General features: G+C 39.9%; 1 protein-coding gene across 1 annotated transcript in view; it reads left to right on the top strand.

Annotated features, from left to right (window-relative positions):
* CLCA1 (chloride channel accessory 1) overlaps positions 1-16199 on the top strand; it is a 37471-nt gene that overhangs the window by 14448 nt on the left and 6824 nt on the right. Inside the window, exons 6-9 of the mRNA XM_043878627.1 lie at positions 4390-4608; positions 5151-5378; positions 11652-11826; positions 13615-13721. Coding sequence (XP_043734562.1) covers positions 4390-4608; positions 5151-5378; positions 11652-11826; positions 13615-13721 — 729 coding nt within the window. The remainder of the gene's footprint in view (positions 1-4389; positions 4609-5150; positions 5379-11651; positions 11827-13614; positions 13722-16199) is intronic.

The following is a 16199-nucleotide window of genomic DNA, read 5'->3' as shown; positions in this document are numbered from 1 at the left end:
GATCCACACAGTCAAAGGCTTTGGCATAGTCAATAAAGCAGAAATAGATGTTTTTCTGGAACTCTCTTGCTTTTTTGATGATCCAGTGAATGTTGGCAATTTGACCTCTGGTTCCTCTGCCTTTTCTAAAACCAGCTTGAACATCTGGAAGTTCACAGTTCACGTATTGCTGACTCCTGGCTTGGAGAATTTTGAGCATTACTTTACTAGCATGTGAGATGAGTGCAATTGTGTGGTAGTTTGAGCATTCTTTGGCATTGCCTTTCTTTGGGATTGGAATGAAAACTGATGTTTTCTAGTCCTGTGGCCACTGTTGAGTTTTCCAAATTTGCTGACATATTGAATGAAGCACTTTCACAGCATCATCTTTTAGGATTTTAAATATTTCAACTGGAATAGCATCACCTCCACTAGCTTTGTTCATAGTGATACTTCCTAAGGCCCACATGACTTCACATTCTGGGATGTTTGGCTCTAGGTGAGTGATCACACCTTCGTGATTATCTGGGTCATGAAGATCTTTTTTGTACAGTTCTTCTATGTATTCTTGCCACCTCTTCTTAATATCTTCTGCCTTTATCTGTCCTTTATCGAACCCATCTTTGCATGAAATATTCCCTTGGTATCTCTAATTTTCTTGAAGAGATCTCTAGTCTTTACCATTCTGTTGTTTTCCTCTATTTCTTTGCATTGATTGCTGAGGAAGGCTTTCTTATCTCTGCTTGCTGTTCTTTGGAACTCTGCATTCAAATGGGAATATATTTCCTTTTCTCCTTTGCTTTTCACTTCTCTGCTTTTCACAGCTATTTGTAAGGCCTCCTCAGACAGCCATTTTGCTTTTTTGCATTTCTTTTTCTTGGGGCTGGTTGATCCCTGTCTCCTGTACAATGTCACAAACCTCTGTCCATAGTTCATCAGGCACTCTGTCTATCAGATCTAGTCCCTTAAATCTATGTCAAGTCAAGTCAAGTCAACAGTGAGCAGCTTTTCTCAATTGGACAAGACAAGAGAACATAATCAGGAATAAAGTCCTATCTTCCCCAGATCCCTTGCTTAGTTTTGGTTTTTTTGTTTTGATTTTTTTCTTTTTTTTGCCTCTCCGTCTTCTCTCTTCCACTAGCTTTTAGTTTAATGGCTTAGAACTACCTCAAATATCCTTAAAGACAGACAAACACAAGAGTTAGTTAAATAAGAAATTCATCCGGGGGATCAGGTACTTTTTTGTGTGAGTAATAAGGACATGATCAGTAGTCTTTAACTTTCAGAGATCTTTCAGCCTGCATATTTGTTTTTGGTTGTTAACTAAAATTTTCTTTCTTTTTAAGAATGTTGGTGCCATTAGGGGGTTTGTACATAATTTTAATAGTTTTAAGTAGTTTTAAAATACAGATCTTCCTCCATCCTATTGTAAGTTGAAAATGCATTTAATATACCTCACCTACCGAACATCTTAACTTAGCCCAGCCTGCCTCATGCATCCTCAGAACATTTACCTTAGTTTCTGGGAAAAATAATCTACCATAAAGTCTGTGGTATAATAAGGTGTTGAAAGTGTCCTGTAATTTATTGAATACTGTACGGAAGTAAAAAGACAGAATGGCTGTAAGTACATTAGTTATTTACCCTCACAATCATCTGGTTCACTAGGAGCTACATACAGCTCAATGCCACTAGCCACCATCACCAGAGAGTATCATACTGCATGCCACAACCCAGGAAAAGATCAAAATTCAAAATTTTAGGTATGGTTTCTACCAAACATGTATTGCTTTTGCACCATAACAAAGTCAAAAAATTGCAAGTTAAACCATTGTGAGTCAGAGATCATCTGCATTTCTTAATGATTTTTTAAATGACCAGCTGGTCATAAGATAAACTTGACAAATTATCTTTATTAATGCCAAACATCAGTTCAGTTCAGCCACTCAGTCATGTCCAACTCTTTGCGACCCCATGAGTTGCAGCACGCCAGGCCTCCCTGTCCATCACCAATTCCCGGAGTTTACTCAGACTCCTGTCCATTGAGTCAGTGATGCCATCCATACAGCAGCAAATTTGCACAAACTAAGGTAAATGCATCAGTTAAGTGACATGAGTGCAGAATGTCTCTTATCTTCCCAGTCTTTTACACAAAATTATGTTTTCTTTTTGGAATGAGAGTGTAGTAACTTGCAAGGGTCTATCCATAACAATAAAGTGAAAGTGAAGGTTGCTCAGTCATGTCCGACTCTTAGTGATCCCATGGACTGTACAGTTCATGGAATTCTCCAGGCCAGAATACTGGAGTGGGTAACTTTTCCCTTCTCCAGGGGATCTTCCCAACCAGGGATCACCCAGGTCCCCACGTTGCAGGCGGTTTCTTTACCAGCTGAGCCACAAAGGAAGCCCTAACAAAGATAAGTTTTTTAAATGTGGTTTTTGAAATAAATTTTTAAAATGTGGTGCACTAAGGCCATCCTTCAGTCTGGCTTTGTAGTTTATTTCCAGGATAATTCAGAAACTTCCAAAAGGGGGACTAGATTGTTTTAAATTAGTCACAGTTAAAGTTGATGCACAATCAGGTTTGCGAGCCTCTGCTTGGGGTTTACAAAAAAGTATTTCAGGTTCCTTTATTAAAAAGTAGCTATAATGATAATACAGAAAGTGAAACTGTTAATTGCTCAGTTGTGTCTGACTCTTTGCAAATCCATGGACTGTAGCCCACCAGCCTCTTCTGTCCACGGAATTCTCTAGTCAAGAATACTGGAGTGGTTTGCCATTTCCTACTCCAGGGATGATCATATGGAAACACTACCAAAACATTCTGAAAAACACAAATAAAGAGAAAAAGAAATGTTTTCCAGCTAATGATGACTTTCTACATTACTTGAATCCCAGATATTTAGGAGTTTTAATTGAATATAATACTGTAAAGTCACTGAGAGGAAGAATTAGTTTATACCTTTTTTGTGTACTAAGCCTCCTTTTTAAATCCCCCAAATACTAGGGATGTAAAGCTTAAGAAAGGGGAAGACAGTATCATTTACTGGCTGTGTTTGTATTGTCCATTGCATATGTTCTCCTATAGTTCTTGCCTAACAACTATTGCCATTCTGTAGATTTTAAAAAACCACTGACATACAGATTGGTAAATGTCATTAAAAAAAAAAAAAAAAACTTAAATTGAGCTTTTATTGTGTGTCAGATATAGGGCTAAGTTTTGACGAAGCAAATTTAATGAGACAGGGTTCTGTGATAGATTAATTTTCAGCCATTCAGTAAGTACTCTATAATGTTAAAGGGGCCTTATTGAAATTTCTTATAAGTTACTGTGAGGTCACAAGGTTGAGTGGAAATTCTTTGCAGAAAGGGTATAAAATGAGAAAACATTTTGAAAATAACTTTTGGGGCTGAAACATGAAGGTAGAGCTCATAAGGCAGAAGATATAGGAAGAACTCCTCGACATAGTGGGAATGGTGAGCAGACATGGAGATATATAAACAGTCTGGCAACTTTGAGCACTTATAGGCTGCAATAGGGAAATTAGAGCCTTGGGATGCACAGCCAGAGTGAGGATAAAGTGAAGTGAAGTAGTCTGGACTGTAGTGTGTGAGCAATAATGAGCCGCAAAAAGATATTAAGTACAGAAATAAGGACTATGTCCCTGCTAGCTGTGAAGTAGAGCAGTATGGAAAAATCAGATAGGAGACTCCAGTAGTTGAGGGAGGAACCATGAGCGCTTGAATGATGGACATTCCATTGGAGAAGGGAAAAAGATGATGTATTGGGGAGAGAGTGAAATGTATTGATGGTGTTATTCTGTAGAGGAAAGAAGAAAGGAAAACTGTTTCCTGATTTAGGTGACTGAATAGATAGTGGTGGCATCAAGTTAGGAAATACTTGGTGATGAAGAGGAGCAGAGTCAAAGGAAAAGTGATGAGTTCAGTTATGAACACCTGAGGTTGAGGATCCTGTGGGACATCCAGCCGGATTTTGGAGACAGCTGGAATGGTGGGTATTGAAAGTTGAAACACAAGGTATTTATAAATCACTGGGAAGTGAGAAAGTGAGCAAGAAGTGAAAGGATGGAGAGAGAAAATGGTACCAGGGGAGAAATGTTGAGATATAGGTGGCTTGAGGATAGTTATGATTGCTTGCAATGACAAATTTGAGAAATAGGAGGGAAGCTAAGAACAGGTAAATAGATTCCTGAGGAGCACAAAGGGTCCAGTGAGGTTAAAGACACGTTTTGAGATAGAAGCTCTGAATTTTCATTGTGATTTTCCCCAAGGCAGACTGAGAAGGAGGGCACATAAATGTAAATCTACATTTAAAATATTTTAATCAAATTATTAAAGATTTTAACAAGTAGTTTACTGTTATCTGTATCATTTTACTGACAATTTTAGGTGGTTGAATTCTGTAAAGAAAAAAATCATAATAAAGAAGCCCCAAATGAGCAAAACAAGAAATGCAATCTCCGAAGCACATGGGAAGTGATCCAAGATTCAGAGGATTTTAAGACAACAACTCCTATGACAACACAGCCACCCAAGCCCACCTTCTCATTGCTGCAGATCGGACAAAGAATTGTGTGTTTAGTCCTTGATAAGTCTGGAAGCATGACGGTAAGTTCAGTGGGTCCTGGTCTTCTGGATGCTCATCTCATATTTCTATATGATATGATCTAGACCACAACTTGGAGCTGGCTGCGAATAAACACAACCCCAAAGGTCAGAACAGTTACAAGCATAACATTTCCATCAGAAAAGGCCACCTTCACTTTATTCAACAAAAATTCAGCATCAAGTGTCTCATTTGCCAAATAGCTTGCAATTTGTGAGCAGAGATCTGATGAACTATATAGAATTAACCTTTTTTTGTTTTCCTGACAATATGTACATTTATAAAACTACTTCTAGGGCATTGAACTAATGAACTAAAGCCAAACTTGGATATAGCTTTGAGTTATTTATACAAAAGCCCTGAAATTGTATCCAAATATACTACTAAATACAAAGGAGAAATTTTCTTCCATAGAAGGATATGCCTTGAGTAAGCTTGTTATTTACTCTGCACTGAGGCAACTACTTCCAAATTCCCTCTGTTCTGTTGTCAGTCTGCCGGTCCAAACCTAACCCGACTGCTTTTCTTCTGCTTTTCCATTTAGATTGGTAACCGCCTTAACCGACTGAATCAAGCAGGCAAACTCTTCCTTCTGCAGACGGTTGAGCAAGGGTCCTGGGTCGGGATGGTGACGTTTGACAGTGCTGCCTATGTACAAAGTGAACTTGTTCAGATAAACGGTGCCACTGAAAGGGACGCGCTTACCAAAAGCTTACCCACAGCAGCCTCAGGAGGAACATCCATCTGCTCTGGGCTTCGATCGGCATTCACTGTGAGACAAGTTCCCCTGTCATAGTTTGCCAGTGTTTACAATTTATGTCTCCTAAGAAATTACCTTTTCCAGTATTTCTATGCATGCCTCATGTCTAGCTGAATTAGACAACCAAGGGCAAAGCAATGGTCCAAATGATGCAGTAACACAGGCCCACAAAACTATTGTTAACTAATTCATTCACGCTTTTGTGTTTTTCTGCATCTGTGCATTCATGCTTTTCTGCTTTCATTTGAAACATTCATGGTGTTACTTCTACATGCCAGGCACTGCAATGTGCCAGGCATTAAGAGTACCATGAGGGCCAAACATACCACACCTACTGTCATGGAGCTTAAAATCTTACTGGGGGAAGATTCATTAACCTCATAGTCACATAAATAAGTGTATAATCATACACTAAGGTATGCTATGAGGAAAGGTACCCAGGGACATAAGAGAATATCTTCTCTGAAGAAAAAAGTAAACTCAGAGTTATGGTTAAATTTTGAAGTAGCTTAACATTCCAAACTTTTGGGTATATAAGACCTCCTTTTGGGCAAGCAAATGGTTTAAGTTTGAAATAGGATGGCTTAGGAACTGCAAGTCTAATTGTATTAGGGATGTATCCAAAGATCCCATCTGATCATCCAATCATGTCACCCCTCTACTTAGGTCTCAATCTCTCCCCATTTTCAACAAACTAAGTAAAATTTCTCAGTTTAACATTTAATTTATTTTATAATATAGCCCCTACCTACCTTTCCAGGCTTAAGTACCTGGGACTCTCTTCCAGGTTTTATGCTTTAAGCAAATCAGATTACCTGTCCTTTGCTAGCAGTTTCCACACTTTTGCCCAGCCAGCTCCCTACTTAATTTTTCGTCCCTCCTTTTTATCTCTAATCATACTCTTCCTTCACATATCCATCACAGACACTATCTATTTCTTGACATCTTTCCTGATCCTTTCAACCGTATAGAGTTTCTCTTTCTGAATCCTATGAACTTGTTTTTTCTACTTTTAAAAATATCTCAAGAGTTTTAGCTCTTCTATCTTCTTTCCTGTCATGTCCCTTGCTCAAACAAAACTTGTTCTGAGATATGAATTATCTTTTAACTTCTGGCACAATATCTTCTATATAGGAGGTTCTCAATAAATAAAATTAAATTGAGCTATTTGATTATATCAGATGCTTAAATGATCCAAATATAAACTATGATATTATATTTTTTAGAGGCTATTTAGTCCCATGAAATAAATAATAGGAGGCTGAGAGAAGCTGTCTGGTCTAAGGTCTCAGAATTTCTGCAGGGTCTTGGGGAAGTCTACCTTCTGCCTGCTTGGGGCACAACACATCAGTGGGGCTATCCCCGATTTCCAAGCAGCAGCAGGAATATTTAGTTTTCAGCTCACATGTTTCATGTTGACAGTGGACTCAAGCATTCCCTCATATGCAATCTGACCCTCTGGCCCTTTTATTCCACTTTGAAGATCAGTTCCCTAGAAGTGGATTTTATTGCTTACACAGTCAGCTTCAAAACCCTTCTCCAGATGCCTTTGTGCACCTGGGTTCTCTTGCCTCTGCCACTCACCCACATACTTTGATTAAAGAAGCAAGTAAGGGAGGGAAACCGACACTGAAATCACTGACATGTCTACTGGACTCATGCTATACAAAACCTGAGGGGAAATGACTAATACCAGATGGCCTGATGGTGAAGAGGGAACTTCTGGTTCTGCATTTCCCACTGCAGTGGGTGAGAGAGTATGTGAGGCACACAGTTGAAATTTAGATGCTCCTCCTGCCCTACAGAGCCCAGGTATGGGGTGGGAGGAGCTTGTGTGTGACCACACACAGGCAAAGGAGTGATGAGGTGATGAGGCAAAGGGCCTTGGATCCTGCCCTGTCTCAAGGTCCCTGCTGGCCCCATTGAGGACCCCGGTCAAGTTTGGCAGTGGTGTCTGTTGAGCTGGGCCCACTGGACTTTACCTGCTTTCTTAGCTTGATCAGTGCCCACTGGTTTCCCCCAGCTGACTCACCACACTCTGGCTCTCAGTGCTGGGGCACAGCCCTGAGCACCCCCAGGCCCTGCATCTGGCCCTTGGGAGGTTGCACACCCCTTAGCTTCTAGGACAAGACAAATTGTCCTCTTGCCTGTCAATTCTCAAGTCAGCTGGTTTCCATTTCCCCTATGGATACTTGTGGACTTCTGCATGTATTCCATGACACATAGCAATGATGGGGAGTGGGACAAGGGAATCCAAATTGAGCCCTTTCTCTGGCCTCTCAGGGGCTTCTCTGGTGGCTCAGATAGTAAGGAATCTGCCTGCAATGCAGGAGACCTGGGTTCAATCCCTGGGTTATAAAGATCCCTAGGAGAAGGAAATGGCAACCCACTCCAGTATTCTTGCCTGGAGAATCCCATGGACAGAGCAGCCTGGTGGGCTACAGTCCATAGAGTCACAAAGAGTCAGACATGACTGAGTGAGCCCTACAGCTTGGTCAGACTGAGGTCTCAACCACAGCTGACAGGCTCCTGGGCTCCTGGGCTCCAGGCTTACTCACATGACAGCAATCAGAGTTCTGCCTTCATCCTTTGTGGAGCAGCCCCCTCTCAAAAGGAGTGGGGCAGAAGTCTCCACTGCTTTCAGCTTCTCTTTTTTTTTTTTTTTTTACAGCATAGTTCATTTATTAGACATTAAAGAATACTAGATCTCCCAACTGTTTTAATATATTCTTCTATTTTGTTCTTTCAGTGACACATCAGGGTTCCTGATTTGGTAGAAAGGAAATAGCAAAAAAATGAATTTTAAGCAACGAGTGCATCATAGTATTAATAATTGATTTGATTAAGCTTAATTAGGGTTAGTATTGAAAGTCCCTTTTCTTCACCTGATTTTTTTTTTTTTTTTTTTATTCTTTGAATCAGCCATGGATTTACATGTATTCCCAATCCCGATCCACCCTCCCACCTCCCTCTCCACCCGATTCCTCTGGGTCTTCCCAGTGCACCAGGCCCGAGCACTTGTCTCATGCATCCCACCTGGGCTGGTGATCTGTTTCACCATAGATAGTATACATGCTGTTCTTTTGAAATATCCCACCCTCACCTTCTCCCACAGAGTTCAAAAGTCTGTTCTGTATTTCTGTGTCTCTTTTTCTGTTTTGCATATAGGGTTATCGTTATCACCTTTCTAAATTCCATATATATGTGTTAGTATGCTGTAATGTTCTTTATCTTTCTGGCTTACTTCACTCTGTATAATGGGCTCCAGCTTCATCCATCTCATTAGGACTGGTTCAAATGAATTCTTTTTAATGGCTGAGTAATATTCCATGGTGTATATGTACCACAGCTTCCTTATCCATTCATCTGCTGATGGGCATCTAGGTTGCTTCCATGTCCTGGCTATTATAAACAGTGCTGCGATGAACATTGGGGTGCACGTGTCTCTTTCAGATCTGGTTTCCTCAGTGTGTATGCCCAGAAGTGGGATTGCTGGGTCATATGGCAGTTCTATTTCCAGTTTTTTAAGAAATCTCCACACTGTTTTCCATAGCGGCTGTACTAGTTTGCATTCCCACCAACAGTGTAAGAGGGTTCCCTTTTCTCCACACCCTCTCCAGCATTTATTGCTTGTAGACTTTTGGATAGCAGCCATCCTGACTGGCGTGTAATGGTACCTCATTGTGGTTTTGATTTGCATTTCTCTAATAATGAGTGATGTTGAGCACCTTTTCATGTGTTTGTTAGCCATCTGTATGTCTTCTTTGGAGAAATGTCTGTTTAGTTCTTTGGCCCATTTTTTGACTGGGTCATTTATTTTTCTGGAATTGAGCTTCAGGAGTTGCTTGTATATTTTTGAGATTAATCCTTTGTCTGTTTCTTCATTTGCTATTATTTTCTCCCAATCTGAGGGCTGTCTTTTCACCTTACTTATAGTTTCCTTTGTAGTGCAAAAGCTTTTAAGTTTCATTAGGTCCCATTTGTTTAGTTTTGCTTTTATTTCCAATATTCTGGGAGGTGGGTCATAGAGGATCTTGCTGTGATTTATGTCGGAGAGTGTTTTGCCAATGTTCTCCTCTAGGAGTTTTATAGTTTCTGGTCTTACATTTAGATCTTTAATCCATTTTGAGTTTATTTTTGTGTATGGTGTTAGAAAGTGTTCTAGTTTCATTCTTTTACAAGTGGTTGACCAGTTTTCCCAGCACCACTTGTTAAAGAGGTTGTCTTTTTTCCATTGTATATCCTTGCCTCCTTTGTCAAAGATAAGGTGTCCATAGGTTCGTGGATTTATCTCTGGGCTTTCTATTCTGTTCCATTGATCTATATTTCTGTCTTTGTGCCAGTACCATACTGTCTTGATGACTGTGGCTTTGTAGTAGAGTCTGAAGTCAGGCAGGTTGATTCCTCCAGTTCCATTCTTCTTTCTCAAGATTACTTTGGCTATTCGAGGTTTTTTGTATTTCCATACAAATTGTGAAATTATTTGTTCTAGTTCTGTGAAAAATACCGTTGGTAGCTTGATAGGGATTGCATTGAATCTATAGACTGCTTTGGGTAGAATAGCCATTTTGACAATATTGATTCTTCCAATCCATGAACACGGTATGTTTCTCCATCTGTTTGTGTCCTCTTTGATTTCTTTCATCAGTGTTTTATAGTTTTCTATGTATAGGTCTTTTGTTTCTTTAGGTAGATATACTCCTAAGTATTTTATTCTTTTTGTTGCAATGGTGAATGGTATTGTTTCCTTAATTTCTCTTTCTGTTTTTTCATTGTTAGTATATAGGAATGCAAGGGATTTCTGTGTGTTAATTTTATATCCTGCAACTTTACTATATTCATTGATTAGCTCTAGTAATTTTCTGGTAGAGTCTTTAGGATTTTCTATATAGAGGATCATGTCATCTGCAAACAGTGAGAGTTTTACTTCTTCTTTTCCTATCTGGATTCCTTTTACTTCTTTTTCTGTTCTGATTGCTGTGGCCAGAACTTCCAACACTATGTTGAATAGTAGTGGTGAGAGTGGGCACCCTTGTCTTGTTCCTGATTTCAGGGGAAATGCCTTCAATTTTTCACCATTGAGGGTGATGCTTGCTGTGGGTTTGTCATATATAGCTTTTATTATGTTGAGGTATGTTCCTTCTCTTTTAACCTACATCGAGTTTCTTCCCTTCCTGAGAGTCTGGTCCAGAGATTGGAGTTACTTAGAATTACTTGTTTCCTCTACATCTGAGTCTCCCTTCTTCTTTTTAAGGGAAGGTGAACTCTTGCCTTCCTCTTCATAAACATAATGATATTTATCTGATTTTCCTTCTTATCCAATTTTGGCACAAGGCATAACTTCTCTATACCACATAAAAAACATAATCTGGGTCTACCAGGAATAGTTGAGACATAGGTGCCATAAGACAACTAGGAACTAGGGGTTAATAGGAACAAAATGTTTTGCTTTCATCAGAGGGGATATTAAAAATTTTAGTAATTCATGTGAACTGCTGCTGCTGCTGCTGCTAAGTCACTTCAGTTGTGTCCGACTCTGTGCGACCCCATAGACACCAGCCCACCAGGCTCCCCTGTCCCTGGGATCCTCCAGGCAAGAACACTGGAGTGGGTTGCCATTTCCTTCTCCAATGCATGCAAGTGAAAAGTGAAAGTGAAGTCGCTCAGTCGTGTCCGACTCTTAGCAACCCCATGAACTGCAGCCTACCAGGCTCCTCCATCCATGGGATTCTCCAGGCAAGAGTACTTGAGTGGGGTACCATAGCCTTCTCCACATGTGACCTGGGAACTGACCAATCAGAATCAAGGCCAGCCATAAACAGCTGGAATGGTAAAACAGATGAGTACCAGGCAAGCTAAAATCTGCCATGAGTCTAATATGATAATAGTAATATATTAGTCCCCATTATTATCCCTATTAAATCAGGGTGATTTCTGAATTCATCTGGGAACCTCTGAAAGCTTGTCAAGGAGACATCATGTGAAGGAAACTAGAAAACCCTTCTTTTCTGCATCCCTAGAGCTGTCCATCCTTGGGGCTGCCCTGTATCCCAACTTACCAAGCCTTCTCTGCAACAGGTTAACCAAGGGAAAAAACCATTGTCAAGTTCCATGAATCTTGCTGATTTATAATTGTATCACTGCAAGACAGAGAGATATTTGACCATTCCCAGACACTTTTGTTTATTCCCTCTAGAATTTCTCTTCTTGTTCCCTTTAATTGCAGTTTTCCCAATACTTTGGCTACCCTGAGTCTGACAACTCATGCCTGAATTATGTCCTTAGGTGATTAAGAAGAAATATCCAACAGATGGAGCTGAAATTGTCTTACTGACCGATGGGGAGGACAACTCTATAAGTACATGTTTTGATGAGGTGAAACAAAGCGGAGCCATCATCCACACAGTTGCCCTGGGGCCATCTGCAGCACCGGAACTAGAGGAGCTGTCAAAAATGACAGGTGAAGGGTGACCTGCTGAGTCCCACTGTATTTTCTCTTCCACTGGACTTTGAGCTCCAGTGCACTGGGGAGTAGGGGAAGGGTAGGGCAAGGAGATATGGGATTATCTTACTGACCAATCAGCTGCCCTTTCCCCCAAATGACTTTGGAACCGGCTCCACTCATTTATTCTAATGCCTTGTTTCTAGGATTAGGACAGTCTGGAGAAGATGGGACCAGCACACCACTTGGGACTCTCTTCCCAGACACCTTATAAAGACTGGAAAGAATCTAATAGGTTAACTAGGAGCTATTCACTTCCAGCTGGCAGCTGACCAAGAGACCCTGGGGAGACAGAGGACAAGCCACTAACTATATAATACCATGATACAAGTGCTCTGTTAGTAAGAGAGGGTACAATGAGCACAAAGAAGGGAGCCTAGACTTCATCTGGGGAAGAAGTGTACAGGAAGGTGACATCTGAGTTGGGACTTGAACAAGAAGTAGCAGGGGAAAAGCAAAGTGTCTGCTGAACCACACAGAAGGTCACTCTGAAAATATAGAATGTAATGCAGGTTCTTTGTAAAACGTGCTTCACTTTCCATATGCACATGGTTAAAATAGATCCCACCTCAACTATTCTTCAGCGGAGTGGGTTTTTATTACCTAAAATTTTTTTAACCTAGGGCCAGAATTATTGATATCAATTGCTGAATTGTAATGTGAGCCAGCTAAAACAACAGACTGTTTGCTCTTAGCAGTATTTGTCTTATGCTGGGATTCCTAGAAGCAGAGCCTGAGAAAGGGATTTGGGTGCATGTGATTTACAGAGGGAGAGCTCTCAGGTGAAAGGGGCAGTAGGGACTAAGATCGGGCAGGGGAAGAAGCTAAGCACAGATGTGAATTAGGAGGCCAGCTGAAGCCTGACCTCACAGGAGGCTCTGGATCTAGAACTGCAAGACAGATTTGGTCCAATCTTCAAAGACAGACCATTGTACCACTGTGTCCATCAGTCAGTGGTTAAAAAATGTCAGGGTAGGGCAGGGGTGAGTGGGGCATGCTGTTCTTTAGCTAGGGTGGCCCCATTTTGTAAGGCAATTTTCTGAAAAGGAGGCAGCTATATGCTGTTTGGCTAACACTCAGAGCTGCTGGGGAGAGATGCATTAGCCTAGATAAGGGGATCTGGGTGAGGCACCAACAGGATGACCAAAACACTCTCCTCAGATTTTAGATGTCACTAACAGTTTAAAAGTGCCTTAACATCAACTATCTTAGTTACACTTGTTCTAAATAGGTGTAGACTACATGGCTGGTATATAATTTCATGTTTACTACATATAATGCTTTTCTATAACCATCACTTGTCAGTTATTTCTTACTACTGTAACATACATATTTTTTCTGATTTAAGAAAAAACTTGAAAGTCAAGCTTGCTAAGATTATGTGTAAAATAAGAATAAATCAATACACTTGCAGTGAGGCTTAATGGCTTGTATGAAAGTACATGACCTTTAAAACACAAGATTTATATTACTAGCTTTGGTCTATCAGGGATTCTTAACTGCTTTGCAGAGGGCTGAAGTAGCCAAATGACGATGTTGCTGAAGAATTTGCTTAGTAGGATTAAAATATTATTAATAGTATCAGCTGCTGAGTTAATCTGGACACCTATTTAATGTTAATCTATTAATATTAATGCTTTAATAGCACAAAAGAGTAAGTATTTTGTGTATTTTATCTTAATTGCTAAAATGTTGCAGATACTTGTTTTCTAGAAAATAACTTCTGATAACAAAATTGCATTCTAGGAGGTTTGCAGACATATGCTTCAGATCAGGCTCAGAACAATGGCCTCGTGGATGCTTTCGCGGCCCTTTCATCAGGAAACAAAGCTGTCTCCCAGCGCTCCATTCAGGTCAGAGTTCCTCCTCAGTTTTTCATGTTTATTAAAAACTACAACCAAGATAGGGAGTTTCATGGTTATGAGTTTAAAGTTCCACATTCTTCTAATAATGAATTAAAATTAAAATAGAAGCTTCAGCCTGATATTAGCCATTATTTCTAAAATGCAACAGTATTCCTTTAAACAAGGCAATCAGTGCTTCTAATTTGGAAACAATACTAAGTGACTTCCTCTTGGAAACCATCAACATAAAATGTAATGGGTCCAAGAATTCTGTTTTAACCTATGTTAACAAGCACCCATAGCAATATAATTGGCCCAGAATTTTCTTCGGAGTAGGTCATCTCAATATAAATTATCTGGAACAAATGTTCAGGGGTTACTTGGTCTTTTTTTCCATTACCTCAAATCCCTGATATTTGTCAAGATTTTCCCATAAAGAGTGGAAAGTGATTTGTACTATGAAAAGGCCATGTGGTCAGTCCAGACACCTGGATCCTGTTCCTGGGTCTGTCATTAACTGTGACCACGGGCAAAGAACTTCACCTCTCTGGACTTAAGTTCTCAGCCAGACGTGAACCAGAAAACTTCTGTGGTCCCCTCTGGTTCTAGAATTTCAAGAAAACAGAATTTTCTTTCAAAAACCTTGGGACAATAAAAAATGGACAAATATATTTTTAAGTGCTCTTTCCTAATGGCTGTAAAAATTATTCATGTGAATCTTTAAACTAGAGAGAGTGAACAATCAGCACCACACCTGTGTGAGTTGTAACTTTTATTGTGAATGAAAGTAAAAATAATGTAAATCAAAGCCAAATAATGACCTACTGTATAGCCCAGGGAGTTCTAATCAATACTCTGTCATAGCCAATATGGGAAACGAATCTATATGTGCTTCTCTGGTGGCTCAGTGGTAAAGAATCTGTCTGCAATGCAGGAAACATGAATTCAATCCCCTGGGTTAGTAAGAACCCCTGGAGAAGTAAATGGCAACCCACTCTAGTATTCTTACCTGGAAAATGCCATGGACAGAGGAGCCTGATGGGTTATAGTCCGAGGGGTCACAAAAGAGTCAGACAAGACTTAGCAACTAAACACAACATATGTATGTGTATAACTGATTCACTTTGCTGTGCTCCTGAAACTAACACAACACTGTAAATCAGCTATACTCCAATAAAAATTTTTTAAAGCCAAATAATGTCAGATTTCAAAACAATAGGCTTTTTAGTCTATCAGTGTAGCATTTATTCAGTCAAAGAATATAGCAGTTACACTCATTTACTAGTTCAGATTTAGATATTAAACCCAAGAGCCTGATTTGAACACAGGAGGAACATGTCTTAGAAAAGTAATTTAACTGATTAATGGGCAAGTGCACAGTCAGGCAGTTTCTGCCCATTATTTTTATATTTAAGAAACCTAAAAGGGAGGGAGATTGAGACATGAGTAGGACTCATTTCCCTACCTGTCATAAGAACAAGATCTAAGGGCCCCTTGTTTTCTTCACATCTTAGACCATAATCTATTTTCAAAACTAGAAATTTGGGCTCGATGACCAGACCATCCTATGTTCTAACAGATATTCGTTTAAAGACCATAAATAATTAACTAGGAGATAATCCTGAAAAATTATACTTTCTACAAAGTCTGGTTAGCCCTTCCCTACTCCAACCCCTGCGCTACAGCTCCTTCGTTCTTCTCGAGATAACAAATCAACCTTGGGCGTTGACTTATTTCACTTACCTTCACAGGGACTGCAATAATAATCGACCTAGGACTTAGTTATTTGCAAGTCAAACAATCCAGATGTGGGTTAAAATAAGTCCTAGTTAGTCCCCTGAAGGGTTTAAGTCCAGTAATAAGATGAGATGTACAGTATACTGGTAGGTATAAAGCAAAACACAATGTGAGGACATCAAAGGATTGATAGAAACAAGATCCACTCACAGACTTAGAAAATGAAATTAGGGCTTCTGGGGGAAGGGTGGGAGGAAGGGGTAGTTAGAGAGTTTAGGATCGACATATACACACTGCTATATTTAAAGTGGACCTACTGTATAGCACATGGAACTCTGTTCAATGTTATGTGGCAACCTGGATGGGAGGGGAGTTTGGGGGAGAATGGATACATGTGTATGTATGGCTGAGTCCCATCACTGTTCACCTAAAGCTATCACACCATTGTTTGTTAATTGGCTATACCCCAATACAAAATTTAAAGTTTTCAAAAAAAAAAAGATACTGTGGGAGATCAAAGGAAGGAGAGTTTATTCTTTGCTGGTGAGATGGACATCAAGTGACTTTCAAATTGAATTTTGAAGGTCAGGTAAGGCTTAGACAAATGGAGATGAATGTATAGATTTCCAGGAAAAGCAGAGAGTGTAGTAGTCAGAGAGTCAGAGATTCATGAAGATCATCAGAGGAAGTGGTCTTGTTTGGGTGTCAGAATCAACATTATGGAAGTTAAGGCTGGAAAACTCATTTATG

This window comes from Cervus elaphus, chromosome 20, assembly GCF_910594005.1.
Source record: "Cervus elaphus chromosome 20, mCerEla1.1, whole genome shotgun sequence".
NCBI lineage: Eukaryota > Metazoa > Chordata > Mammalia > Artiodactyla > Cervidae > Cervus > Cervus elaphus.
The sequence above is the reverse complement of the archived record's forward strand: the minus strand, read 5'-3'. Positions and strand labels throughout refer to the sequence as shown.